General features: G+C 39.6%; 1 protein-coding gene across 4 annotated transcripts in view; it reads left to right on the top strand.

Moving 5' to 3' along the window:
- Positions 1–27,625, top strand: part of MAP3K1 (mitogen-activated protein kinase kinase kinase 1) — a 95,362-nt gene that overhangs the window by 45,131 nt on the left and 22,606 nt on the right. For all 4 annotated transcript variants that reach the window (XM_075128481.1, XM_075128478.1, XM_048850470.2 and 1 more), the window contains exons 2-10: positions 10,671–10,821; positions 11,846–12,043; positions 14,674–14,874; positions 15,855–15,971; positions 16,582–16,730; positions 19,451–19,572; positions 25,090–25,171; positions 25,294–25,474; positions 27,195–27,485. In XM_075128481.1, the coding sequence (XP_074984582.1) occupies positions 10,671–10,821; positions 11,846–12,043; positions 14,674–14,874; positions 15,855–15,971; positions 16,582–16,730; positions 19,451–19,572; positions 25,090–25,171; positions 25,294–25,474; positions 27,195–27,485 (1,492 nt within the window). The remainder of the gene's footprint in view (positions 1–10,670; positions 10,822–11,845; positions 12,044–14,673; positions 14,875–15,854; positions 15,972–16,581; positions 16,731–19,450; positions 19,573–25,089; positions 25,172–25,293; positions 25,475–27,194; positions 27,486–27,625) is intronic.

Consider the following 27,625-nt stretch of genomic DNA (forward strand, 5'->3'; position numbering starts at 1 on the left):
TTCATCGGATGCATACTGTGGAAAGTATAGAAGATCTTTTTATACACACAAAGCATGAAAAAATGAGTGTTTACCACTACAAAAGGTTTTCTCTCCCCCCCCCACCCCACTCTCCTGCTGGTAATAGCTTATCTAAAGTGATCACTTTCCTTACAATGTGTATGATGATCAAGTTGGGCCATTTCCAGCACAAATCCACTCTCCTGTGGGTCGGGGGGGGGGAGAAAACCTGGATTTGTGCTGGAAATGGCCCAACTTGATCATCATACACATTGTAAGGAGAGTGATCACTTTAGATAAGCTATTACCAGCAGGAGAGTGGGGTGGGGGGGGGAGAGAAAACCTTTTGTAGTGGTAAACACTCATTTTTTCATGCTTTGTGTGTATAAAAAGATCTTCTATACTTTCCACAGTATGCATCCGATGAAGTGAGCTGTAGCTCACGAAAGCTTATGCTCAAATAAATTGGTGAGTCTCTAAGGTGCCACAAGTATTTCTTTTCTTTTTGCGAATACAGACTAACACGGCTGTTACTCTGAAACCTGTCAATATGTGTACTGTCCCTGCAGTATAATCCTCAAATGCAATGTACTTTGGGATATGGTGACTTGATTAACCTAATTCATTATTTTTATAGTTTGTGAAAACCCACTAACTTTCTACCTCTTTTAAAAGGAGGCTCTGGTGGGAGAGAAGAGAGGGACATAATCAGTATTTTCAGAAACATTAATCTAAAATAAATTGCAAAACCACAAATTAATACAAGAGAAATATGTGAGCAGAATACCAAGGAAATCCCACTCTACGAAAGTTCTGACTTTGCAACTCCAATGTTTAGGAGTTGCAGACAGCAAATTCCATGTAAATAGAATTTGATAACAAAAGGCCTTGCAGTCAGTTTCAGTATTCATTCCCTCCAGGGATCCTGACATCTTAGACCCTGTCTAGTCTCATTTATCTTTAACGAGTAACCAGGAAATGTGACAGTTTACCAACAATAGCCATCTACCCATAAAAGGTTCAAATAAAACTACATTTATCTGGCAAACTATGCCAATTTAGCATATATGAAACACACACCAATCTTACACACAAAAAAATAGCTTGATTATATTTAGTTACCATCAAAGCATATTGCTCAGAGGCAGCTGAAATGCAAAGTGTATTAAACAGACTAATTTCTACAGTATTTGAGGGTAGATTGTGAACAATTAAAGCCAAGGGTCATACGGATAGCAGCTTTTCCTTTCAAAATAGTTTAGAGAAATAAATAGGCAGAATCATTTTCCTTTCTTATCTTTTGAGGCACAGCATGCTCTACCAAATTCAGGCTCCTGGAAAAGTCAGGGTACCTGTGAAACACAAAAGTGTGACATCTAAGTCTACGCTACAGCTTATGTCAGCAAAACTTATGTCATCCAGGGGTGTGAATTATTGCACACACCCTGAACAACATAAGTTACACTGACACAAGTGTTTGTGTGCACCTGCCGACATAGCTTATGCCACTCATGGAGGTAGGTTTTTTTTATGTCCACGGGAGAGCTCTCTCTCCCCACCAGCATAGTGTCTTCACCAGATGCACTGCAGCACTGTATGCATAGACATACTCTAAATAGTTGCTAAAGAAGCAGTAATACTCAATAAAGGCATCTTTACCTACAAATTCTTTCCAGAGAGTTCAATACAGATTACAGGAAAAGCAATGTCTGAAGAAATTTTGCAGAAATATTGCAAAAAACATTTCATGGTTTAATGATTTGAATAAAAAACCCTTTGGATATTAAAAAGAAGACTCCCGTCTTTGAGCAGTCCCCCTTAATGACATGGCTACTTCTTGTTCATTGGATTTTTTCTTGAAAGCAGTTGTAATTTATACCTGATTGGGAATCCTAAAAAGAACCACAAACTTTTCACTGGATTCTATCCAAAGATTGCAAAGAACTTTACAACTACTAATTAAGGCCTCGGTGCCCCTTTATAATTGGTAGTAAAAAAGAAAAGTAACTTCTGTTTTATAAGGAGAGAGTATGGAAAGGTTAAGTGACTTCAGCCCTGGGCGGCAGGTTCAGGTTACAAGCCCCCTGCCTAGGGCTGAAGCACTTGAGCTTCAGGTTTGGCCCCTCCTCTCCCAGAGTGGTGAGGCTCGGGCTTTGGCGCAAACTCCCCCTCCGCCCCCAGGGAAGTGGAGCTTGGGCAGGCTCAGGCTTCGGTCCCTCCTCCTGGGGTCGTGAAGTAATTTTTTTTGTCAGAAGGGGGTCATGGTGCAATGAAGTTTGAGAACCCCTGATCTACCTAATCTACTTGTATAGTTTATTTCAGGCTTTGGCTTCCTTTGTAATTTTTGCAGAAGATGAGGGAAGTTAGTTTTATAAAATGAGATTGTTGCATATATGTTCAAGATTTATTTTTTTTTTTTAGTTAAGAGACCCATTAGAGAAAACATGAAATTTTGGGCTTTACTATATTTTCTTGTTTCATTAGTGTATACACCAACTTTTTAAAATATTTACTTTCTAGCCCAAGACTTGGCTAAAGCTATTTAGCTTTTGGAGAACGGCAGGCACAAAAGATGAGGATTGAATAAGATGCAATAATATGTCATAATGCCCCTACATATAAATCCAGGGTATGCCAATGCCTTGAATACTGCATGCGTTTCTGGTCACCCAGAACAGATGTATTAGAATTGGAAAAGGTACAGAGAAGGACAATAAAAATTATTAGGGGTATGGAACAACTTCCACATGAGAAAGATTAAAAAGACGGGGACTCTTCAGCTTGGAAAAGTGAAAACTAATGGTGGGGATATGATAGAGGTCTCTAAAATCTGCACTTTCTCCTCAGCAGTCAGTAAGGAAGTGTTATTTATTTTTCACATAACGCAAGAATCAGGGATCACCCAATGAAATTAATAGGCAACAGGATTAAAACAAAAGGAGGAAGTACTTCACGCAGTGCATAGTCAACCTGTGGAAGTCGTTGCCAGGAGATGTTGTGAAGGCCAAAAACTAGAACAGGATTCAAAAAGAACTAGATAAGTTCCTAGAGAATAGGGGTGTCAATAGCAATTAGCCAAGATGGTTCGGGATGCAACCCCATGCTCTGAGTGTGTCTACCCTCTGTTAGCCAGAAGGTTGGATGGATCACTCAATGATTGCCTGGTCTGTTCATTCCGTCTGAAGCATTTGGCATTGGCCACTGTCAGAGGACAGGATACTGGGCTAGATGGACCATTGGTCTGATCCAGTATTGCTGTTCTTATGTTATCTACACAAAGGGGTATTTTTTTTCTGTGGTTTCAGTTTTGGGTCTTGTAACATTCGCATTAGTTCTCTTCTCCCTCCTCCCCACCCCCCCCCAAACAGTTCAGTTCTGTTCAAACAAATAGAATAACGCATCCTTATCTCATTCCCCTTTTTAGTGGCATTATTTCTGGGAGGGAGTCATTTACCTGAACTCTGCTCTTATAAGACATGCACTTGGTGTTTAAATTTGTAATTACCTTTCTCTCTTGATACCTGTGTAAGAAAATAAGTTATACCATTGATACTGTTTTTAAAAGTTAGTAACCAACAATAACCTCTCAGCCCAGTCAAAGGCCTTCATTGAATTGAGATGAAAAAGTAGGTTCCAGTTTCTTAGATCAGACATAGATTTAGTTGTGTACATCCTAGATTATGTGAAGGTTACCTTCCAGTAATAAACATATTGAATTTTTGTGTGAATTGTTTGATAAACTTCTTGTTGCCAATATTTTAGAATAATTATTATATCTAGATGTGTACATATATAGATAAGAACATAAGAATGGCCACACTGGGTCAGACCAATGGTCCATCTAGCCCAGTATCCTGTCTTCAGTCAGTGGCTAATGCCACATGGGGGCTGGCCTGGGCCCCAGCTTTCTCCCCCCGAATGTTCCTCCGTGCACCCCATAGTTCGGGGGACTCTGGTGTATACTTTCCATGACACTACTGTTGTCTAGGATTTCAGCACTCTCCTTAATAAAGGAAGAAGTTCTTGCCTAAAAGTTGGGCTGTATAGACAGAGAATACTGGGTTTTCCCCAGACTTCACCTATCTATAGCCCTTTGAATCTGTGCCCAGAGAGTCTCATATTCTGAAAGAATTGATAGTTTTACTTCTTTTTTAAAAACACTTGTATCTGCTTCATAAAATTTGCTTACTGTGATACGTATAAACCTTTAAGGTTCTCTCACAGGATAAAATGCTTTCCAGATGCAGCATAAGCATTACCAATGTAGAGAAGACAGTAGATCTAGGTTAAGGATTTAGGGACAAATCCTGGGCAATCCTCCTTTCTTCCATATTTTCATACTCTGAGTAAGCTATTTTCCTTTTTAAAAAAATCCTGGTGGTAATAAAGAATAATATTTTAGACACAAAAGAGAAAAAGCATTGAAAGTATTATTGAAATGTTAGCGACCAGAAGATAGGATCTAAAGAATAGATTGTTTGCTTTTAAGGATCCCACGTGTCAAACATGCTAACTTTCTTGAGGTGGACACATAAATGTAAACAGAAGTTACTAGGACAGTTACTAATTAGATTTTTGTTTCCTTACAACTATGTATTTATGGGTATGGCAGTCAGAGCTTTTCTTCTACTAGTGAATTTGCTCTTACCTGTTTTCAGTCTTTTTCCCCGTAGTTTTTCTACTACTAATAGGAAAAGTCAGTTTACCTGTATACTAAGTAAAACTACTTATCTGAAGAAGCTAGTTTTGCCTTGTTTTCTTTCTTAATAGTTTGCAATTGAGAGAGCCAGACAAATGGATTAGAGCTACACTTGGTCTAATGAAAAACAGTACTTTACTACTAGAAAATCAGGATTAAGTACATTGAACTTTCAAAAAATAAAATTTGCTTTGGACTGCTTACATGCCATTTAAAATAGGCAATGTTATTTTGTTAAATAGAAATAATGTAGTTTATGTACCCTGTGCTTATGTTAAAATTGTCATTGAAGGGTAATGCTGTGTCTTAGAAAACCCGGCCTTACAAAGCAGTACAAAATAGATACATAACAAACCTTCAAATTTAAAAAAGAATTTTTTGAAAAATATTTTAAAAAAGCATGTGCATTCCACAATGTTATATAAAACTTGTCTTGAGCGTAGACTATTAATATAATGCATTGGTCCTATTGAACTTTTATATATTTGAGGTAAAATAGTTATTCACAAACCCGATCCAAATTGGTAATACAATGCTCCTACTAGGTGAGTGAGACAGTCATGTGAAAAGTAATAGTTTTCACAAAACTGTGGACATTCTCTCTGTTGCACTGTTATGAACACCAATTCAGAACCCTACTTTTTAGGACACTTCTATGGAATCTTTCACTTCATTATTATATGAGGAGCTGGCAACATCCTCTGTATTTAGGTTGCCTAAAATTTCCTATAATACAAGATTCGTGTAAACTTTTTGAGAAGTTCTACTACCTGCATTGTTTGGAGAAGACTTTTGAAATTCATCAGGGAGAAAGCCTTGGGGCTAAGAAAGTGCCTTTGGCTTGCTCCATGAAATTCCACTCAGGTTTCGCTGAGCTATAGGAAGGTGAAAATCAACACTTCTCATTTTTGGTTTGCATTTCTCATAATGATTTTGGCAGCAAGCCAATATTCTGAAGAGCCAAGTCTCTTGCTGTCAGTGTAACAGAGGCACACTGCTGCCTGGGTGTTTTTGGAGGCATACCAGCTCCTGCCAGAGCACCTTTCGTTGGATGGGGGAAGTGTCGGGCTTGTTCTGTGCAGCCCACACACCCAGTACAAGTCACTTAGGGTATGTCTACACTGCCGTTAAACACCCAGCTGACTAGGGCTCGCAGGGATCTGCGGAGCTGTAAAATTGTTTTGGACTTGGGCTGGAGTCCAGGCTCTGGGACACTCTGCCCTCACAGCGTCCCAGAGCTCAGGCTCAAGCCCAAGCCTGAATGTCTATGCTGAAATTTTACAGCCCTGCAGCGTGAGCCCTGTGAGCCAGGTCAGCTGATGTGGGCCAGCCACAGGAGTTTAATTGCAGCATAGACCTACCCTTAGTCTCTCAGTGCCTGATGGTGCATTATGTGGGGGTTGTTACAATTGCATAATATAATTTATTTTTACCTTTGAAAATAAATTTAGGAAATTATATGTAAAAAATGTTAAAAGCAAGTCATTTAGTTTGTAGGTCATGGCTCTTGAAAGCTGTGTTGCCTGCTCATGCGACCCTAATTCTTCCCTCTTGTGTATATGCATTGTGCTAGCATATGTAATTGTGATCACATACCATTTTTCCAAAAGACTCCGGCCACATTCATTGCACCGGATGGATGGGGCTCAAGGAATGAATCGGGGCAGTGTACTAAATGTGGCTGTTGTTTTTAGGAATCGTTCCTTTCTTGCTGTAGAAGTTACAGGGTGTAGAGAATGAGATAGGCAGTGTGTTTCAGGAAGAGAAAATACTCTGGTGTTTAAGGCAGCAAAACTCAGTACTATTCATGCATCTGCCTCAGACTTCCTGTGTGATGCTGAGCAAGTCACTTAAACACAAATTTTGGCAGGTGACCACTAATTGTCTGTCCTTCAGTTCTGTGTGCCCAGCTTGAGTCCCTGGGGTCTGATTTGCAGAAGTACTAAGCACTCACAACTACAACTGAAGTGAGTAGGAGCTGTGGATGCGCAACACTTCTCACAGTAAAGCAGTTTGATCTGAAGGAATGAGCTCAATGTGGAAAGTCATGAGGTTCTGCCAATAATTCACTGTGAGGCCTCAGGAAAGTTTTTGTCTCCATTAGCCCATCTGTAAAATGAGGATAATACTCTCTGGTTTGAAATGCAATCTGCGTTTGTGAGATGCTCAGATGATACAGTTGCAATGGCAACCTTAATTCTGATATTTCATGTTTTTCCAGTGCTTGACTTTGCAACCTAAATTAATGTTATTTTAACATAGACTTTTGTATGTAATTTACTTACATAGCACTGTACTTTTATAGTGCTGAGATGTTATCTAATTTCTAACTGCATGTGCGGATAGGGAACATCAGTTTAACCCATCAGACAACGGAATGTAATCTTTTTTTCTCTGAGTCCTGCCATCTGCATTAAGTATAAATCTGAATCTAGTTTGTGACTTGAATACATGGCCACCTGATGCAGTGAAAGAATGAGCTATAATGACAGATTATAAAATGTGTATTGAATAGATGCATAGTTTAATAATATGACATTCTTCAGGTGGCGGTAGTGAAGTTATTCAGGAACAGCAACTGGAAACTAATTTCCATTTTGTTTTTGAAGATTTGCTAATTAATTTTAGAATATAAAAGATTTATATATTCTGGTATTTGAATCTCGAACATTTAATATGAGAAGTAGATCCAATAGTAGTTCATGTCTTTGTAGCGGTTGGTCATAATATGTGCATCAGAAATAATTCTTCCCAATTATCTGTGAGCTTCCAAATATTAAGAAACTGCCTAAGCTTGTATTTGTATCTTTCATTATATGAATACTCTTATGTAATAGTCCTCAAAATGACCCGTGGCAAAAGTGTGGCTTTTATAAGAATATTTGGTTAAAAGTGAACTGAAGTGTGTGTGTGTGTGTGTGTGTACACACAATATTACTGATTATTATATTCAGCTAGCAATTTTGCAGTAGTTTTATTTGCAGAGATCTAATGTTAAAATTCAGCAAAGTGCTCTCCATTTGCTCTAGCAAAGCACTTAAGCACATGCTTAGTGTTAATCTTCAATTGGGAGTACTCCCATGCTTAAGTTGAGTTCGTGCCTAAAAACTTTTCTGGATCAGTGTTAGTCTTCAGCACCTTGCAAGATCGGGCGCTTGGTGATTTGTTGGAGTGGTGCAGTCCACAACATCCATCAAAAGCTATTTTTATTGTTCTGAGGATTTTAAAGTGGAGTAATATAGGAACCAGTCCTGCTAACATGACTCAAAATTACCATTGCCCATCTTAGTCAGTAGGAGTCTTGCCTTAGTTATGAAGATCAGGCCCAACTGTGGATAAACTCAGTTTATAAAACACAAGGATATTCCAAGACACAAGGATGTAAGACACAAGGATATTCCATGCACAGATGGGAGATGAGGGGGTGGGAATTTTCTTAAATGCTCAGTACAAGAAATCTTAATAATGTACTTCACTTAAAACTATACTTTGAGTTCAGTGACATAAAATCTTTTTTTTTTCCCAAAACAGCGTTCTGTGGTAATGTATGATACTTAATTGCAGAACTTATCTTCGATTACTAGAGAGAACACTTTCAGACTCAGCTAGTCTATCCCACCAATATTTAAAAACAACAGTTCTTTGTAAGTAAGAGTATATTTGTTGTACTGTCACATGAGAGAACAAGATAGTTGCTTCTGCTTTTCAGAGAACAAGTATAGATTGTAAGACTGTTGTATTACATTGTTCATTAATTCAAATTCAAGGGTCCCTAAGACTTTTGTATATCAGTTGGGAAGTTAATCATGGTTATGTGAACAGATGAAATAGTATGCTTCATTCTCTTATTGCTTGCATAGTTTTTTTTGTCTTGTATACAAAGTATTCACGCATTTGAAATGGCTAGTATCATGAAATTACAGCAACAGTATATTTTAGATGTTTAAGTAATTTAAAATATCTGAGGTAAATTCTCACCTAGATTTTTGTGGCTGTACCATTATATAGGCCCAGTTCTTATTCAGGTAAAGCTCCCATAGTCATCTGGGGTGTTTTGGCTGAATAAGGAAGGAATATAAGTATGGCCCTATATAATCTAGGGAGTGATTTTGTATATTCTTGTGTAGCCCTCAGCCCAGTGGAGCCCCATTCTTGATTGGAACTCTGACTACTACAGAAACACAAGTAAAATTCTGTCTTTCACTATATCGAAGAATTTGTCATTTATATTAGGATTCAGACACTTTTTTTCATGCAGCAGGGATACGAATATCCCAATTTGGAGTTTGTTTAAATATAAATTTAATCTCCTTGATGACTCAGAATGGGCCTGACTTTTTCAGAGGTTAAAATGGTTTGCTTATTTGGATGGAATTTTTATTGTATTTAGAAATTTAGGATTAATCGGCCACTTTCAATAAAACACCTAAAATCAAACTCATATTAGCAGTATGTTTAGAGGATGTTGCTTGAAAAAAAAGAAAATATTTTGTTTTCTGGTGTCCATCTGTGTATGACACTTCTGCACTGAACAGGAAAAAGATATTTCCTGTCTCTAGATAGTTTGTTTCCCTAGTCTCTACAATGAGAGAAAAATTGTCTTGTAACATTGATCAATGCTGTTTTGGCCAACAAAAACGTTTGATCAAAGTATTTTTTTTTCATTCTTTACAATCACTTTTTCACCATTAGATATGGATTGTTGCACAGAAGAGACATTTTTAATTTATTTTTATCACAGGAAAGATAATGTATGTATTGCAGATTGTCTAATAGTAATACTACTTACAAAAAACTCATGTAAGACAATGTATAGTAGTGAAGTTCTATCTGCATAACTAAGATAAACATTTCAGAAGGTTAAGATGGGATTATGTATATATATATGAAAAAGTGGCAAATATACAAATTATTTGTTCTGTGTAGACAAATTATTAAAAGCCCTATTTTTTCCACATTTGTGATTTATTTATTTTAAATATATAGGCATCCATTCAGATTGACAGTCTAATTGGGTTTAGGTGATAGATTTGATTTTTGAAAAAATACAATTTATTTTCTTTTAAATGAACTAACTTCTAGAACATGGCAAGGGATCATGTGTTGTGGCTAGGAATGTAGTTTTCTTGGTGATTTAGCAGATAGCTCAATAGAATCAGGTAATCCTTCGGACTGTTCTCGTGTGTACTTAAGTATTTGAGTATTTTTGTTGTTGCCTGTAAACACAGCAACTACTTTACTGTAGGTCAAAATCATATAAGCCAGATGGGTTACACATTCATTTTAGTGATATTAGCGGACTAGATATTTTGTTATGGTAGCTGACTGGGAATCCTTTTGACTCAAAAGTAGTCCAGAAAGCAGCTCTTAACTACGTAATCCTTGCTTTTATGACTTCCCTTTCTAATTTAAACAAATTAAGTGTTAATTGCTTTCACTAAGCTTTTTTTTTACACAAATGACTTGTGGCGTGACATATTTTTATACTATACCTTCCTCTTTCTAAATCTTCTACACTATTCGTTATAAATTGTCTTAAAATACATGAGACACTGCAAGCCTTCATGTGTCTATAGGTATATGAGCAACCTTAAACTTCTGAGCTTTTTATGGGAGGTTGTGGAGGCGGGGGATTGGTTGTTGTGGGGGGTTTTGTTTTGGTTCAAATTAGTATTTCATAAAGAAACTTTTCTTATTGGATGTCTAATACCCAGACTAGTACACATTTCAAATAAATATGCCTCAAAGCAGTTATGCTCCAAATAGCAGGATAGCAAATTGTTCACAGTAAAGCTTAAGTGGCTTGCTCCAGCCAGTTGGAATTAATGTTTTGGTAATTATATTGTAAGGAGAGAGAGAGAGAGAGAAATTTATGATGGTACAAGGTTTAAGAATACCACAGTGTTATGTCTTTAATTTTAATTAAAGACAATCATATTTATGATTTTTTTTCTTTTTTTCTTTATTTTAGTCGTGACATGGAGACTAAAGAAACCCTCAGGGGGTTGCAGAAAATGGATGACCGCCCAGAAGAGCGCATGATCAGGGAGAAACTCAAGGCAACATGTATGCCAGCCTGGAAGCATGAATGGCTGGAAAGGAGAAGCAGGAGAGGCCCTGTGGTAAGTAGTGTTCAAAAAACGGTTATAATAATTTGAATTTTTTTTACTAATTATTTACAATTGTGAAAAGTGCCAAGATGGCTTAATAAATATTTGTTCTTAGAACCCCGCTACCCTGTATCTTAGTTATGATTGCTGACACTTAGTTATGATCCCTTTGTTCACTTTTATTGGCTGTTTGAAGAATTGTTGCTAATTCTGTATGCCTTACAGATCTGTAGTGTGTTTGGTGCTTAGAAAGTCAAATAGCTCAACTGATATTGTTTTGCTTAAAAATATTATTGTGACAACACTGCCCTCTGTTGACATCCAAAGTAGCTGTGTTTACAGAATAGAACTTTAAACCATTTTCTCAGTCAAACCCCCCCCCCCCCCAAAATTTTGTTTCTAAATTTTAAAAAATTTACCTTCTTAAAACGTATGTATTAATCCCCCATTTGTCTAGCACAAGTGATTACCATCAGAAAAAACATTTTCCATGTTTCTTGACATAAATCAAAATGCGAGTTCATGTTGCTCCTCTTCTGCAAGATGGCTTGTGATCGGTTTTGTCCGAGTAACATTGAAAGATGTATGCAAAAGAGCAAGATCAAAAGCATAATTATTTACAATAAAGAACTTGGCCACTTTTTATTTAGCAATCTGAAGTCAAGAAGCAGTTTCAGCTATAACCTAGAAGAACCAAAGGTGGCAAATAATTTGTGCAGAAACTGTTAACATTATAGACATGAATGAATGTTAATTTTGGACATATGATTGCTGAGAAAAACAGAATGGGAATTAATCTTATAATCTAATAACACACACATTTGAAATGCCAATGTGACTCTCAAACACTGATCACTAACATAATTGGGGAATAGCTGATATCTCAGTATAAAGGGAATATATCAGCTGCGAAACGAAGAAATATAAACACTGTACATATGTTTCCAAAACAGACTTCAAGTTAGTGTGTTCTGTTGCTTTATTTAGAAGATGATCATTTTACTAACCACAAACTCTGTGACTTATTTCCTACAAGGTGGTAAAACCAATCCCAGTGAAAGGTGATGGCTCTGAAATCAACAAACTATCAATAGAACCTCAAGTTGAAGGGCAAAGCAATGCGTCTGCAACTCAGAAAGGAAGACGTAGCCCTTCTCCTAGTAGCTCCTCATCCTCTAGAACTGTTAAATCAGAATCACCAGGTGTTAGAAGAAAAAGGGTATCTCCAGTACCTGTAAGTTGGAGAATGTAATGTAATTATGGTTTTGACTTTATTTTGAGATGTCACCATTTATGGAAGAGGGGGTATTGCTATACACGTATCAAAATTTGGTACTTCTGAACTGTCAACAGAAGCTATCTCTAACTACTGGTTTTGGAGAGAAGATGCATGGTCAAAGGGGTTTCCCACTTGTGATTTTACTTAGGATAATGAAACGTGTGGTATGCCTCATAAATATTACATTCGTAGTTGTTAGGAAATTAAATGTGAAGGATGCAACTCCATGCTTGATTTGATCTGTTGTTTTTGTAGCAAATAAACCTGGATCAAGATTTTCAAAAATAGAATCTGTTATGGCAGGTGTCACCAGATGGTGCTGTTACCCACAGTCTTCCAAGTTCTTTTTCTTAGCACATGAGAAAATGTCCAGTGTTGGAAAGACACATGCTTTGTGTTAGTTTGCTTATGTAAAGTTCTGGTGGCAGAGTTTGCTCTCTTCATGGATCTTTGAGTGGAGTCCATTCTTGAAGCAGAGATGCTCCCTGGGAACCAGGTCTTGGTTTTTGGGTTGAGATTTCTAAAAGAAGCAATTACCTCCATGTTGTTTGTGAGCACCTCTGTTCCAGAACTGGTGTACATGTACAAATAAAACAAGCTTTACTTAGAATAAGTATAGAATACTTAGACTCCATTTCACTGATTTCTCCTTCACTGGAAAGCCAACCTGCACAGGCCCCTGGACATCTGCTACCACTTGGCAAAAAGAGCAATTGTACCTAAGTTAAGCTCGTGGATCCCAATTTAGGCTCCTAAATAAGAGGCCTGACTTATTAAAAAATCTGACTGTAGGTTTCCACTTCTGAAAATCTTGGCCGAAGCACATGGCTTTGCTGCAGAAAACAGCAATATATCTTAGCACAGGGTAGAGTGCAGGCAGTTTACTTTTCTTTCTCCTGTGATAGCTCTACTGTTGTAGACTTTCAGTTTCCAAGAGGAGCGCTCTGCTTCCTTTCTACTGATTGGTCAGAAATACCATGAGTTGTAACTTCCGTTGAGAACAGTGGCACCATGCTAGGAGAGACCAAGATTACAATTAAGAAACTCAATTTTGCCTTTCCTCCATTTGTCGCTAATGGACTTCTTTCCATTGAATGAATTTTTGTAATTTCTTGTCACTGAAAATAAAGTTAATTTAAAAGTAAAGTTTAGTACAGTGGTTCTCAACTGGGGGTCTGCAGCCCCCTGGGGGTCCATGAGCCCTTTCAGGGGGGGCTGCGGAGCCCTGCAGCTGAAACCTGGTAACCCGAGCCCCAGCACTGAAGCCAGGAGCCCCAGCCACTGCCCCACTGAAGCTGGGAGCCACACTGGGAGCCCCCTCCCACTGCGCCCATACACAGCCCCTAGCTACCCCCTGCTTGCACCCTGAGGCTGAGCTACTCCCCTTCCTGCACACAGCCCCTAGCTTCATCCTGCTGACCCTTAGCTACACCCCTCACTTCACACAGCCCCTAGCTATCTCCTCCCTGCACCCTGAGCAGTTTTCAAACTTTTTGAACTGAGTCCTCCACTTAGTTTATATTTTTTGGTTGTTTCCCCCCACCGCCCAGACATGCTTAGTGGCCTCGTGAGTGAGTTGGGGTGGAGGTGGTGCTCCCTCCCTGGACCTCGCTGTGCGGAGCTGGCTCGAGCCCTGCCAGCCCTTGCTCCCCCAAATAGAAGTCAAACTATGCCTATGCCCAAGGGTGTGTCCCCCCGGCCTGGAGCCCTGACTTCCTGTCTTCTGCCCCCACTGGGCCCTGTCATTTTTGTAGCATGTTGAAGGGAGGCCTCAGCAAGAAAAAGATTGAGAACCCCTGGTTTAGTCCATGTTCAAATTAATAACTGACAAGAATGGTTCACTTACAATCTTCTACTTCACTATTTGAAATTCCAATTGGATTCCAACCATTCAGTGGCAATATTAAGTTTAATATCAGAAAAAAATATTTTAAAAAATCTTAACATGTTAGAGAAATTAACTGAAGACTAGATACTTTGATACTAGATTTGGGTCATTTCTTTTAGAATAAAAAATATAGAGGCCTAAGTGAGAAATCTGTTTTCATAGTTAAGACAAGAGGAAGGAATTTCATTTTTTATCTGATATCTTCCTTTGAAAAATGTCCTATAAACTCTTATTCCTCAATGGCTAGAATTTAAAGGTGCTAATATACTTTATAAATGAAGAAATTTCATCTCACAGCACCAGTATTCAGTGTTGCCCTTCACAAGTCCACAATAGTCTCTCAATTCTAATTACTTGGGTAAAGTAGTGCAATAAAATCAATGAACAAAAATTTCAAGAAAAATAAAAGCCAGCTACTGGATTTTTACTTCCTATGTTAATATTTCAACAAACTTGTTTAAAACTTCATGTTGGCTGCATCTGATGTCTGCTGGATTTGAGCATGGAAGAAAATAAATGTACCTTGATAATCCTTGTAGTCCCTTTAAGATAGGGACTTTTTCTCATTTTGAATTCTCATCAGTGCTGAGAGCATTGTTGAGCTTATTGTTGTCTCTTAACAAACAAATAATTGTCTTGTGTAAGAATTTCTTAGTGAAGAGAGAAATGGTTGATATTGGAAACAATTTTGTTGCAGTTTCAAAGTGGGAGAATAACACCACCTCGTAGAGCTCCATCTCCAGATGGCTTCTCACCATATAGCCCCGAGGAAACAAATCGTCGTGTCAACAAAGTTATGCGAGCCAGATTGTACCTGTTGCAGCAGATAGGACCTAATTCTTTCTTAATCGGAGGAGACAGCCCTGATAACAAGTATAGGGTGTTCATTGGGCCTCAGGTAGGAATCACCTAGCATGCCTACAATATTTTTTACTTACAGGATTTGGAAATTGTATAGAACCATGTCAGATGAAGTTATAAATTCATAAACCAAAGTTAGATATTTAGCTATCCTATGAAATAGCATTTAAAAGGTGTCTTGTGTACATATTATGATTTTGTGCCAACTATACTTCAAACATTAGGTTGTCTGTAGCAAACACTTTTCTTTTAAAATCCATTTAATTTAGCTGAGGAATCATTGATAATGTGCAAATTTAGTGTTTCACATTTATTTTTCACCCATTTTACACTCCCTCCATGGATGTGATATTAATTTCTAACTAGTATTTTGACTGAAATTTTGCCACTTTCTGTTTTGCCCCACCTTCCACTAGAAGAGGCACTTTTAATTTCTTATATCTGTGTCTTATGGTCTACACTTCCTGGATATATAAATATAAAACTTGGTTCTATACTGGTAAATGTAGAACAAATGCATATGAAATCTTTCTGAACAGTCTCATAGTACTGTAGTATTAATACCTGCTATGGGAACTTCTCCAAATAGACCCTCCTAATGATGGTGTGACTATTCAATAGGGAACAACTAGACTTGTGTTCTTGGAACAGGGTGCAGAGGCCTATAATTGGCAGAAGAAAATTTCTTGATTGCCTTCATACTGGGTGATATGAGGATCAGGTGCATAAGATCCTTTGATATGAATGGTAACTACAACCTCTGAGAGGAAAAATATCAGGAGAAAAGTAGCATAATTTGCTGTTTCCCATTTCTTTCTTTCTTTCTCTCTTTCTCGATGAAGAACAGAAACATAAATCACATTTCAGAAGTTTAAATTCACTCTACAGCCATTCATGGTCTTGTATTTTCACTGTCTGGGCAAAGCACTAGACAGTGTAGGTGCTTAATGAAAAATGTGCACATGTGTAAGTATCAAGCCGCAGTAGGGCCCTAACCTGCTGTACGTTTCTTTGTAGACATGCAGTTGCGGGCGTGGAACATTTTGTATTCATTTGCTGTTTGTCATGCTTCGAGTGTTCCAGTTAGAACCCTCAGACCCAATGCTTTGGAGAAAGACCTTGAAGAACTTTGAGGTAATGAATTCCAGATGTATTTAATAGCAGATGTGAGTACACACACAAAGTTACAGCATTTTTAGAGCATGTTTTTAAAACAACTGAAGACTGTACCAAGTTTTGAAGGAATAGAGTTACAAGTTTTTAATTTAGCCAGTGTTTGAGTATTGGTTTCAAAAACTATGTAAATATTAGAAAAATATCCTTTGCAATAAAAGGAGCAACTGAAAAGTAGAAATCTTTGGTTCAGTGAATATGCTATAAAACTTTCTTTTCCACTTACTTTAAATTTGTATTTTCATCAGCATCTGTAGTGTATCATTTATCTGTTGTCTCAATAGTAAATTATTAAGCTGAGCAAGTTTCTGCCACACAATCTTTGTACAAAGTAAAGAAAAATGGAGCTGATGATTTTTATGTAAAGTAGTTTGTTCCTTGCAAGCCATTTTATTCTCAAGACAATAGTGAAATTCCTGCTGTTGCAGCTGCAATTACAATTTAATAATAATAATGTGTTATAAACATAGACAAATATATTTCATTGTCAATATTGAAATCTCAAGAACATCTCTTTGTGTGAGGTATTTATATCATAAATACTACTGTTGCTATCTTTTCCCAATGTTAGGTTGAGAGTTTGTTCCAGAAATATCACAGTAGGCGTAGCTCAAGGATCAAAGCTCCATCTCGTAACACCATCCAGAAGTTTGTCTCACGCATGTCAAATTCTCATACATTGTCATCATCTAGTACTTCTACATCTAGTTCAGAAAACAGGTTAGTATTTTTCTAAAGGAATTAAAAAGCTTTGTTCTGTAGCCTTCCCTCCCCCCCCAATTTTGGAGGTTTAGATACACTTACATTTTATTTTAATCTAATTAAAGCTACTTCCATTTTAAGTCAAATAAAATAATTTTGTGTATGCAAAAAAAAATCAATCAAGTTTACATCAGTCATCTTGATACCAACACGGACATATTGAATTTACAAGACCTATTTGAAAAATGTGTTAGATATTGATGTTTTGCAGAGAATCTATTCCTTTGTTCCTTGTTCAAAGTTAAATTTTTTTTTTAAAAAGTGTGCAGTTATTTTTAAGACTGGAGTACACATTTAGCTCCCAAAACTGACGTGTTTGTGTGTGTGCATGTGTTCATATGCAGCATGCAGGAAAATGTTCACAAATGTAGAAATATCTCATTTTTTCCTGTGCAAATAATTTTTGAAAGCAAGCTGTATCACTTAGAAGCAACAGTCATATGCTTATGAACATATGCTTGCAAGTTCCAGGTAAGTATACTCCACGTGTGTGTGTGTGTATGTATGTATGTATGTAGGGATTTTTGTATTCTTCTTCAATCTGGCTCATTCTGGCACATACCATATTAGAAGCATATTTATGATTTTTCCAATACTTAAGCTTAGTAAAGTTAATGATTCTTTGAAAAGCTGTTTCAAATTTTTATTTTTACTTCAGTGTTTTTGCTTAATGGGTCTTGTAAATTTGTTAGGGGCTAAAATGAATAACATTCATTTTATTAGTCTCATGTTCTTAATTTTTTTAAAATGTTTTCTGTGAATTTATATACTTTGGTTGAATAAAGTAAGGTGGATGCTCCCCAGAGGATGCTTAGAAGAAAACAAAAAATGACACTTTCTTACCTTAACATAAAATGGAATCTTATGTTAACAAATAATCTTGGTACATTACTTTAGACGACAGTCTCCATCTGGCAAAATTAATATATTTAGGCATGTTTTCAGTTTGGGATTCTAGATCATGAACATGGTTTCCTGTTGCCTTGTGTTTATGCATTTTTCTAACTGTCAGACTATTTCATTGTAAATACATATTTATGTATAAACACACACAGACCTGTTAAATGCCTACAATTGTTTCCCTGAAATTATTCTTCTGACAGATTAATTCCTTTAGTTAGATATATGTTTGGGAAGACTTGTTATAGGAATAACTTAATTAGATAACTTTCTGATTTATTACATTATATTGTTGCATTATTTTTCATTACTGATTATTAGGGTACACCTGAAGAAAACCCACGCAGCTGTTGATGTAGCAAAATATATTGCAATCGTTTTACAGTGAAGCCATTCTGGCATGGTATAATATATATAACAGTCACTGTATTACTGTATTTCATTTCATTAGAGATAAGCTTACACAGTCTTGATGTTTCTGTTGTACTTCATTTAAATTTATGGTTTACTACTAATTCTTGAAAGTAAAAAGTATAATACAGTTATGACCACACTGAAATTTGTATTTTTAGGATACTGTAGAACTGAACATTTTCACTGTAAATTTACTTCTATGGATTTTCCAGATCTGCAAAAAATCTCAATTATTTAAAAACTTTTTAGAAAATAAAGATGATTGTGTAAGGCACAATGAATGTACAAATAAAACATAAATATATACAATTCTACAGTCATAACTTAATTCACTGCTTCCAGACAAATGTAGGGGTTGTTTTTTTTTTTTTCAAGTTATGTATGTGTATACAATGGCATAATTGATAAGCTGTCTTTTAATCACCTTTGTCCGGCTTGTCCTCGTCCGTCCCTCCACGAATGCAAATCGACACCACACCATTCCATTTTGTTGCAAGCACGTACTTTCCAGTTCTGTCGTTTAATGGTTATAATTAAAATGTATCTTTGTGTCCATTTGCAAAATTGTGCTATGGATGGGTAAATTTCTGCTGTTTTCATTATACATTGTCAGTGTAATTTTAAATACAGTCATAAACTCTCTGTAGTCTCAGATTATTAGTTTGAAATTAAGATAATTCTTAATGGTAGAAAACAAAAGGAAAGTACATCTAAAATTTAGCTGATAAAAATTTGGTGTTTTGATCTGAATAAAATAGTTCTGATTAGTATGTTGCATATGAGAATGCTATAAATATTTACACCTGCTTGCAGCAAAGATATAAAGCAACTGTATTTATTTTACATTTGCTTTTTGAATTTTACACATGTTTATAAAATAGTATTCAAGAACTGCTGTGATGGTCTAAAAAGCAACTTTTGAACACGAGTTGTAGATGAAGTGTGACAAAGAAGAAAGATGTTTTGTTTCAATGTATAAGTTACTAACAATTCCTTAATCGTTCCGATCATAAATATTGAGTAAACAGCAAAGTAGATTTCTTTAGGACAAGATTTTCAAAATTGTGTCTTTCCCTAAAGTTATGCTCCAAAGTCAATTTTTAGCTGCCTGGCCTGATTTTCTTGAGCACTGAGTGTCAAATGCCATGCGGATCCCATTGATTGCAACAGAAGCTGCTGAATGCTCAGCACTTCTGAAAATCACGCCACTCACTGAGGCTCCTACCTCTTGGTTTTAGATGTGATATGGTGGTTATAGAGTATTATGACAACTAGCATTGATCATTAATCAATATTTGACTTAATACCTATATTAGAATCTGATCTATGCAATTTTTCATATTGCTAATATCTGTTTTTTATAGTATGAAGGATGAAGAAGAACAGATGTGCCCCATTTGTTTGTTAGGCATGCTGGATGAAGAGAGCCTGACTGTGTGTGAAGATGGCTGCAGGAATAAGTTACATCATCACTGCATGTCAATTTGTATGTCATTTTTTATTTACATTTATTGCTGGTGACTTTAAATACATAAACTGTAGTGTAGAATGATACCCATTCTTTGAAATGCAAGTTAATGAAACAAGAATGCATTGAAGCTTAACAGACTTTATATTAAAAGTGTACAGACCTGAAAGATGAATGTGAAGCTCTGTATTTCATTGTGTTGCTTGTGGAGAACTTACTGAAAGTCTATCAACTAGTGGATATTAATGTGGAATATTGTGGTTAATGTAAATGAAGAATGTTGCCTGAGGAGAAGCAGCGCAATTAAAGTGTGGTTAAAATTTACAGTGTAGTTGTAGCCGTATTGGTCCCAGGATATTAAAAAGACAAGGTGGGTGAGATAATATCTTTTATTGGACCAACTTCTGTTGGTGAAAGAGACAAGCTTTCAAGCTTACATAGAACACTTTTTCAGGTCTGGGAATGGTACTCAAAGTGTCACCGCTAAATATAAGGTGGAACAAATTTGTTAAGCATAAGGAGTTGACAAGTTGCAAGAGACCGTTTAAGGTGAAGTGGGCAGTTAACACCTATACAGTGGTAGGACAAAGGAGACTTAGCGGGTTACAGATTGTTATAATGAGCCATAAATCCAGTATCTTTGAGTCCATGATTTTTAGTGTTCAGAAAAGTTATGAATTTTAGCCCCGAGGCTTGTCTTTTGAAGGAGTTTTCTTGAGGACAAGGACTGAGAGGTCAGATACAGGGTGATTGTTTTGTGAAAAGTGTTTGCCCATGACTGATAGGGTGTTTTTGTCTTTTATCACTTTTCTGTGCGAGTTCATTTAGGAGCATGGTGATTGTCTGGTTTTACCCACATATAGTGGTGGTTGGAGCATTTCGTGCACAGGATGAGGTAACCATATGTTGTGATAAGCATATGTAGGTGTGTTGGGGGTGGAGTAATTGCTCATTGGACCAGGGTAGATATGGCTGCAGGTTTTGCATCTGTTATGGCTGGATCAGGTATTGCTTTGAGTTGGTGTGTTCTGGTATATGGGGAGCTTGCTTCTGATTATGACTTTGGCAAGGTGGGTGGGGGGTGTTTGAAGGCAGAAGAGGGGGCTCTGGAAAGATTTCCTTCAGGATGTGATCCTCATCGAGTATGGGTTGTGATTGTCTAATGATACACTGTGTGGGTTTGGCTTATTACAACAATCTGTAAGCCACTTAACACTCATTTGTCCTATGACTGCGGTCATGTTAACTGCCCACTTCACCTTGAATGGTCTTTTGCAACATATGTTAACTCCTTATGCTTAACAATCTGTTCCACGTTGTATTTAGCTGTGACAATTTGAGTACCATTCCCAGACCTGAGGAAGAGCTCTGTGTAAGCTTGGGCCTTGGCTACACTTGCGAGTTACAGCGCAATAAAGGAACCCCAAGCGCACTAGCTCACGATGCGTCCACACTGGCAAGGCACGTAGAGTGCTCTGACTCCGCAGCTACAGCGCTGCTGGTACTCCACCTCGGCAAGTGGAATAATGTTTGCTGCACCCCCACTGGAGTGCCGTGGCGCCAGTGTGCACACCCTGGTCCTATAGAGTGGTCTGATCGGCCTCCAGAAGTGTCCAACAATGCCTCTGCTATCCACTCTGGTCGTCATCACTTTGAACTCTACTACCCTGCCCTCAGGTGACCAACAATCAGACCCACCCTTTAAATTCTCTGGGAATTTTGAAAAATCCCTTCCTGTTTGCTCAGCCAGGCATGCTGTCAGCAAATCTTTCCAGGTGACCATGTCTCCACACGCCAGGCGAGCCCCAGTATGGAGCAATAGTGAGTTCCTGGACCTCATCAGTATTTGGGGAGATGAAGCTGTCCAGTCCCAGCTGCGCTCCAGCTGTAGGAATTAGATACCTTTTGGGCAGATTTCAAGGGACATGATGGAAAGGGGCCATGACCGGGACGCACTGCAGTGCAGGATTAAAGTGAAGGAGCTGCGGAATACCTACCGCAAAGCCTGCAAGGCAAACCGCTGCTCCGGTGCTGCCCTGCTACCTGCTGTTTCTATAAAGAGCTGGACGCGATACTTGGGGGTGATCCTACCTCCACTCCAGGGACCACCATGGACACTTCAGAGCCCAGTGCAACAAGGCAGGAGAAGGAGGAGCAGCAAAGCGGGAGCAAGGGTGCTGAGGAGGAGGAAGTCACCCTGGAATCCCTAGATGCATGCAGCCAGGAGCTGTTCTCAAACCAGTCGCGGCAGCCTGTGCTTGGGGAAGGACAAACACCAGAGGAGGCTCCTGGTAAGCAGCTTTTATTTTGGGAAGGAAGTTATTCGTGCAAGCTCTTGGGGTGAGGAGAGTTAGGGCTGCATGCATGCCTAGATGTGGAATAGGGCATTGATGTGCTCTCTCACATCATGGTAATCGGCCTCAGTGAGCTCTTCAAAGGTCTCATCCAGAAGTTGGGCAATGCGCTTGCTCAGGTTTCTCGGGAGAGCCACTATGGTCCTTTTCCCAGTCAGGCTAACTTATCCGCACCACTGTGCCGTGAGGGGCGGGGGGACCATTGCTGCCCACAGACAAGCTGCATATGGGCCAGGGCGGAAGCCGCATTGCAGTAGAAGACCCTCCCTTGTTTCCCAGGACACCCTCAGCAGCGAGATATCTTCCAGGACGAACTCCTGTGGGAAAATGTGGGGAGAGTGTTCAGTATAGGGGCCCCCTACCGCTGTTGGCTCTCCCCAAGGCATAGAAACCCAGAGTACAATACAGCCATGAAACAATCGGTCCCCCTTGACCCTGTGCTTACTCACCATTTTGGGGCTCCCATGGGTTATGTGCGCTTGCTTTGGGATGGGCAAATTATGCTATTGTGTAGACTGCTTGTCCTTAGGTACGGGGGAATCATTGCTGTGTTTGGTATGAACAATGCTGCCTCTGTTAAGTGTTGCATTTTGCCTTTACAGATGCAACCTTGAGATCTCAGCCGTCCATGTTATCACCGGCCGAAGGACTCCAAAAAATCAGAGGCCACATAGAAGCAAGGAAGACATGTTGCATGAAGTAATGCAGCATTCAAGTAATGAAAATCAAAAAGTGCAGGAGTGGTGGGAGAGTGAAAGGAGGGTCCGCCAGCAGAACGCGGATCGCCGGCACCAAAGTACAGAGCGGCTGATAAGCATCATGGAGCGCCAAGTGGACTCGATACAGGCTCTCGTAGCAATGCAAGTGGAGCACTACCATGCCCGCCTGCCCGCCCCTGCAGCCCTTGTCCCAAAACTCTTTCCCTTGTGCCCACATATCACCACCAACCCACTTTCCCCAACATCTGGGTTCTTACCGCCACCAGCTGCCTCCAACACCTGTAGCTTCACCACCCAGCCCTGAAAACTACAACCCTTACCCACTGCACTCAACTCCCATCACCATGCAGTATAGCCATCCTGAAGTGCAGCACTCATTACACAGCACTCCAGACAGGACATATGCAAATCTGTGATTGTACCATTCCCCACCCCCTTGCCCTTTCTGTTTCTCAAACAGTTGTCTCTTTTCAATAAATGATTTTTTTTTGGCTTTGGAAACGTTCTTTATTATTGCATAAAGTAAAAGATAGCTTAGGAAAGAAACAGGCACTGCAAGTCAGTGTAGCAAACACAGATTCCTACTAACATTGGAACCATTGCACTTCACTCCCGTGCAGGGCACCAGACATTACTGGTGGCTTTCAGCCTCAAATTGCTCCCTCAAGGCATCCCTAATCCTTGCAGCCCCATGCTGGGCCCCGCTAGTAGCTCTGCTCTCTGGCTGTTCAGATTCAGCCTCCAGGTGTTGAACCTCCGAGTTCCATGCCTGCGTGAATCTTTCACCCTTCCTTTCACAAATGTTATGGAGGGTACAGCACATGGATATAACCACGGGGATGCTGTCATGGGCCAGGTCCAGCTTCCTATACAGAGAGTGCCAGCTGCCCTTTAAACGACCAAAAACACACTCCACAGTCATTCTGCACCGGCTCAGCCTGTTGTTGAACCGCTCCTTGCTGCTGTGAAGGCTCCCTCTATAGGGTTTCATGAGCCACGGCATTAAAGGGTAAGCGGGATCTCCAAGGATCACAATGGGCATTTCGACTTCCCCTACAGTGATCTTCTGGTCTGGGAAAAAAGTCCCGGCTTGCAGCTCCCTCAACAGGCCAGTGTTCCGAAAGATGTGTGCGTCATGCACCTTTCCAGGCCAGCCTGCGTTAATGTCAGTGAAACGCCCACAGTGATCCACAAGCACCTGGAGAACCATAGAGAAATACCCTTCCAATTAATGTACTCGGAGGCTGGGTGGGTTGGTGCCAGAATTGGAATATGCATCCCATCTATTGCCCTTCTGCAGTTAGGGAAACCCATTTGTGCAAAGCCAGCCACAAAGTCATGCACGTTACCCAGAATCATGGTTCTTCTGAGCAGGATGCGATTAATGGCCTGCAAACTTGCATCAACACGATTCCAACGGTTGACTTCCCCACTCCAAACTGGTTAGCAACTGATCGGTAGCTGTCTGGAGTTGCCAGCTTCCAGACTGCAATAGCCACCTGCTTCTCCACCGTCAGGGCAGCTCTCAATCTCATGTCCTTGCATTGCAGGGTGGGGGTGAGCTCCTCTTACAGTCCCATGAAAGTGGCTTTTCTCATCTGAAAGTTCTGCAGCCACTGCTCGTCATCCCAGACTTGCATGACGATGTGATCCCACCACTCTGTGCTTGTTTCCCAAGCCCAAAAGCGGCATTCCATGGTGGCGAGCATGTCCGTGAATGCCTCAAGCGAACTTGTGTCATATGGGTTACTTGAGTCGATATCGTCGTCGGAGCCCTCACTGTCACTTTGGATCATAAGGAATAACTTGAGTCTTGCCAGCACGTCACGTTTGGCAGTCATCAGCATACTCCTCAGCAGTTCAGGCTCCATTCCCACAGACCAAAAGGGAAGACAGAGCGCACAGTACAAAAAACGTTGAAAGATGGCGCCAAATGTGGACAGAAGCAAAGGGAATGCTGGGATTCGAACCGATGCATCACAGGGCGTTGGGACAGGACCTAGAATTCCCCGCACTCCCCGCCCCCTTCCTATAAGCCACAGTGCCAGAATGGGAAGAGGTGCTCTTTGGGATAGCTGCCCATAATGCACCGCTCCCAATGCCGCTGCAAGTGCCGCAAATGTGGCCACGCCACTGCGCTTGCAGCTGTCAGTGTGGACAGACTGCAGCGCTTTCCCTACTGCGCTTTACAAAGGTGGGTTTAACTCACAGCGCTGTACATCTGCAGGTGTAGCCGTGCCCTTGAAAGCTTGTCTCTTTCACCAACAGAAGTTGGTCCAATATTCAGACAGCTGAATTCGGAACTACATTTATCCTTATCAGGAAAAGGATATATTCTAATTTAAAGTAAAATTTACTATTTAAATATTGTTGATTTTTATAACCATACATTTGTTTCTACATTCCCATAAGTCTATAATATACTTTAGGCATCATGTTGTTTTGTGATTACTGCATTTCAGGGGCAGAAGAATGTAGAAGAAACAGAGAGCCACTTATATGCCCTCTTTGTAGATCTAAGTGGCGATCTCATGATTTCTATAGGTAAGCATTCGGTTTTCTGAACAGATTGAATCTCTCATTTCTGGATCTGTAGTTAAAGTATCGAGCTTTAAAGTGTGTAAATGTTTAATTTTCATCCACATTAAATATTTGTTTACTTGTAGTCATGAATTGCCAAGCCCTGTGGATTCTCCTTCAGTTCTCAGAGTGGTTCAACAGCAGAATCAGCAGCAGCCTACAGGTGGATCGCAAAGGAGAACACAAGATAATAATTTTAACCTTACTCATTATGGGGTTCAGCAGATCCCTTCCACCTATAAAGATTTAGCTGAGCCATGGATTCAGGTAACGGTTTAACTTATAAAGTGAATTTCAAATTAAAACAATTTGTCACTTTGAGGTGGGATTTTCCCTGTTTTTTTAAGGTAAGGTCATCCCAGTAGCTGCCTGTGTAAAACTACTTGTGCCAGGTCTTGTTTCTTCCTCCAAAGAAGCCACTGTTATTGTGCATATTGGCCAGCAAGCAGATGCTTTGGAAATGTATTACCCCTCGTTTGATTTTAATGCAAGCTCAACAACGGAGCTCTGTTTTTCCTGTTCCAAATTCTTTCAAAGCTCCATTTTGTTATGCACCTCCTGCTTGCTCATTTTTTAAATATAATATGAGAAATCACCTGATAATGGCTACAAGCATCCATACAGCAAAAAGTGAGTTCCTGCATAATTCTGTTGAGTCTATCTGAAAAAATACCACAGGCTACCCAAGAATACTAAGAAAAGTATGACAGAGGTCTTATGCTCATGCAATGAAAATAATGTGAAAAAGATGAAAAAATTCTGAAGTGCACTCATTATAAACTTGAAATATATGGGTGTTTGGAGTTCTTGACACAATCCTAAAGCACATTGTGGTACTCCAAAACATTATTCTGAACCACATTGGCTTCATAGTTGGTTGATTGTGTTTAAAAAATAAATAAAAATCAGGAAACTTTTTCCATCCCCAGTCTTGATTTTCCTTTGGGATTTTTCAGGTTGGAGTAGATCACCCTGTTCAGTGAAAGAGTTGGTGTTTTTGGTCCTAATTCCTAGTGGACCCGTGTCACATCACAAACATGATGAGCGCTAATAGACACTCTTGTTGGTAACAATAACTGAGATGCCAAGTACTGAATGCCATGGAAGATGAACTACTCCCTTACCGCTAAAGAGGGGACCGTCTGAACCTGGATAGGGCACTTTAGGAAGGCTGTGTGTGGGAACTTCCAGTGCACAGGCACCAACTTTCCTTGGCGCTGGTGGGTGCTCGGGCCCCCCCCCCGCCCCATTGGACCCCTTCCCAAATCCCAGCCCTGCCTCTTCCCTGAGTGTGCTGCATTCCTCCTTTCCCCCTCCCTCCCAGCACTTGCCGCACAAAACAGCTGTTTCGTGTTGCAAGCGCTGTGAGGGATGTGGGAGAAGCAGGACACAGCAGCACTCTCAGGGGAGAGGTGGAGCGGAGGTGACCTGGGAGGGCGGGAGGCGGGGCGGGGAGCAGCCAGTGAGTGCAAAGCACCCACCAATTTTTCCCCGTGGGTGCTCCAGCCCTGGAGCATCCACGGAGTCAGCGTCTGTGTTCCAGTGCCCCTGTCTGTACCTATTCTGTGGACAGATGGTTTTTGTCAGCAGAGCTACCAGTCTGACTTTTCATGCCAAAAGGATTTTCCTACTGAACACAGGAAGGAAGCCAAGGGAACTAGTCCCTGTAAAGCTCACTAGCAGTTTGTAATTGGCTTCAGAATTGTAATGAATTTTTAAAAAAATGTTTTGGGGAAGATGATAATTTTCAAAAATATAGCTAAGTCTTTGAAGGATCTATGCATTACCATTCATAGTATTTCATTTTATATGACAGGCTGCATATTTAAAACTGATACTGCTGGTATATTTTCTGTCATAAAAGATTAAGACAAGATTTTCCCTTTAAACCTTTTTTGACATTTCCTGAAATACAGTACTTAAATACTTAAGCTTGAAATGTTGTGTTTTGCAACCAAGTCAAATGGAATATGTTCAATTTTATTAGGTATTTGGAATGGAGTTAGTTGGCTGCTTGTTTTCTCGAAACTGGAATATACGGGAGATGGCACTTAGACGTCTTTCCCATGATGTTAGTGGTGCTCTGTTACTGGCTAATGGTGAAAGCACTGGAAATTCTGGAAGCAGCAGTGGAAACAATACAAGTGCTGGAGCTCTGGGAGCAGCTAGTGGATCATCTCAGACCGGTATCTCAGGAGACGTTGTCGTGGAATCCTGCTGCAGTGTGCTGTCCATGGTCTGTGCTGACCCTGTCTACAAAGTATATGTTGCTGCTTTAGTAAGTAGTTGTTTACTTACCATATTTTGACATTTTTGTGAAGTAGCTTGGAGAATGATTTTTAGAATGACTAGGCGCACTCAACTCCCAGAAAAGTCAGTGGGAATTGTGGGAGCTCATCACAGCTGAAAGTCAGACCC

Source organism: Caretta caretta, chromosome 5, assembly GCF_965140235.1.
Source record: "Caretta caretta isolate rCarCar2 chromosome 5, rCarCar1.hap1, whole genome shotgun sequence".
Classification (NCBI taxonomy): domain Eukaryota; kingdom Metazoa; phylum Chordata; order Testudines; family Cheloniidae; genus Caretta; species Caretta caretta.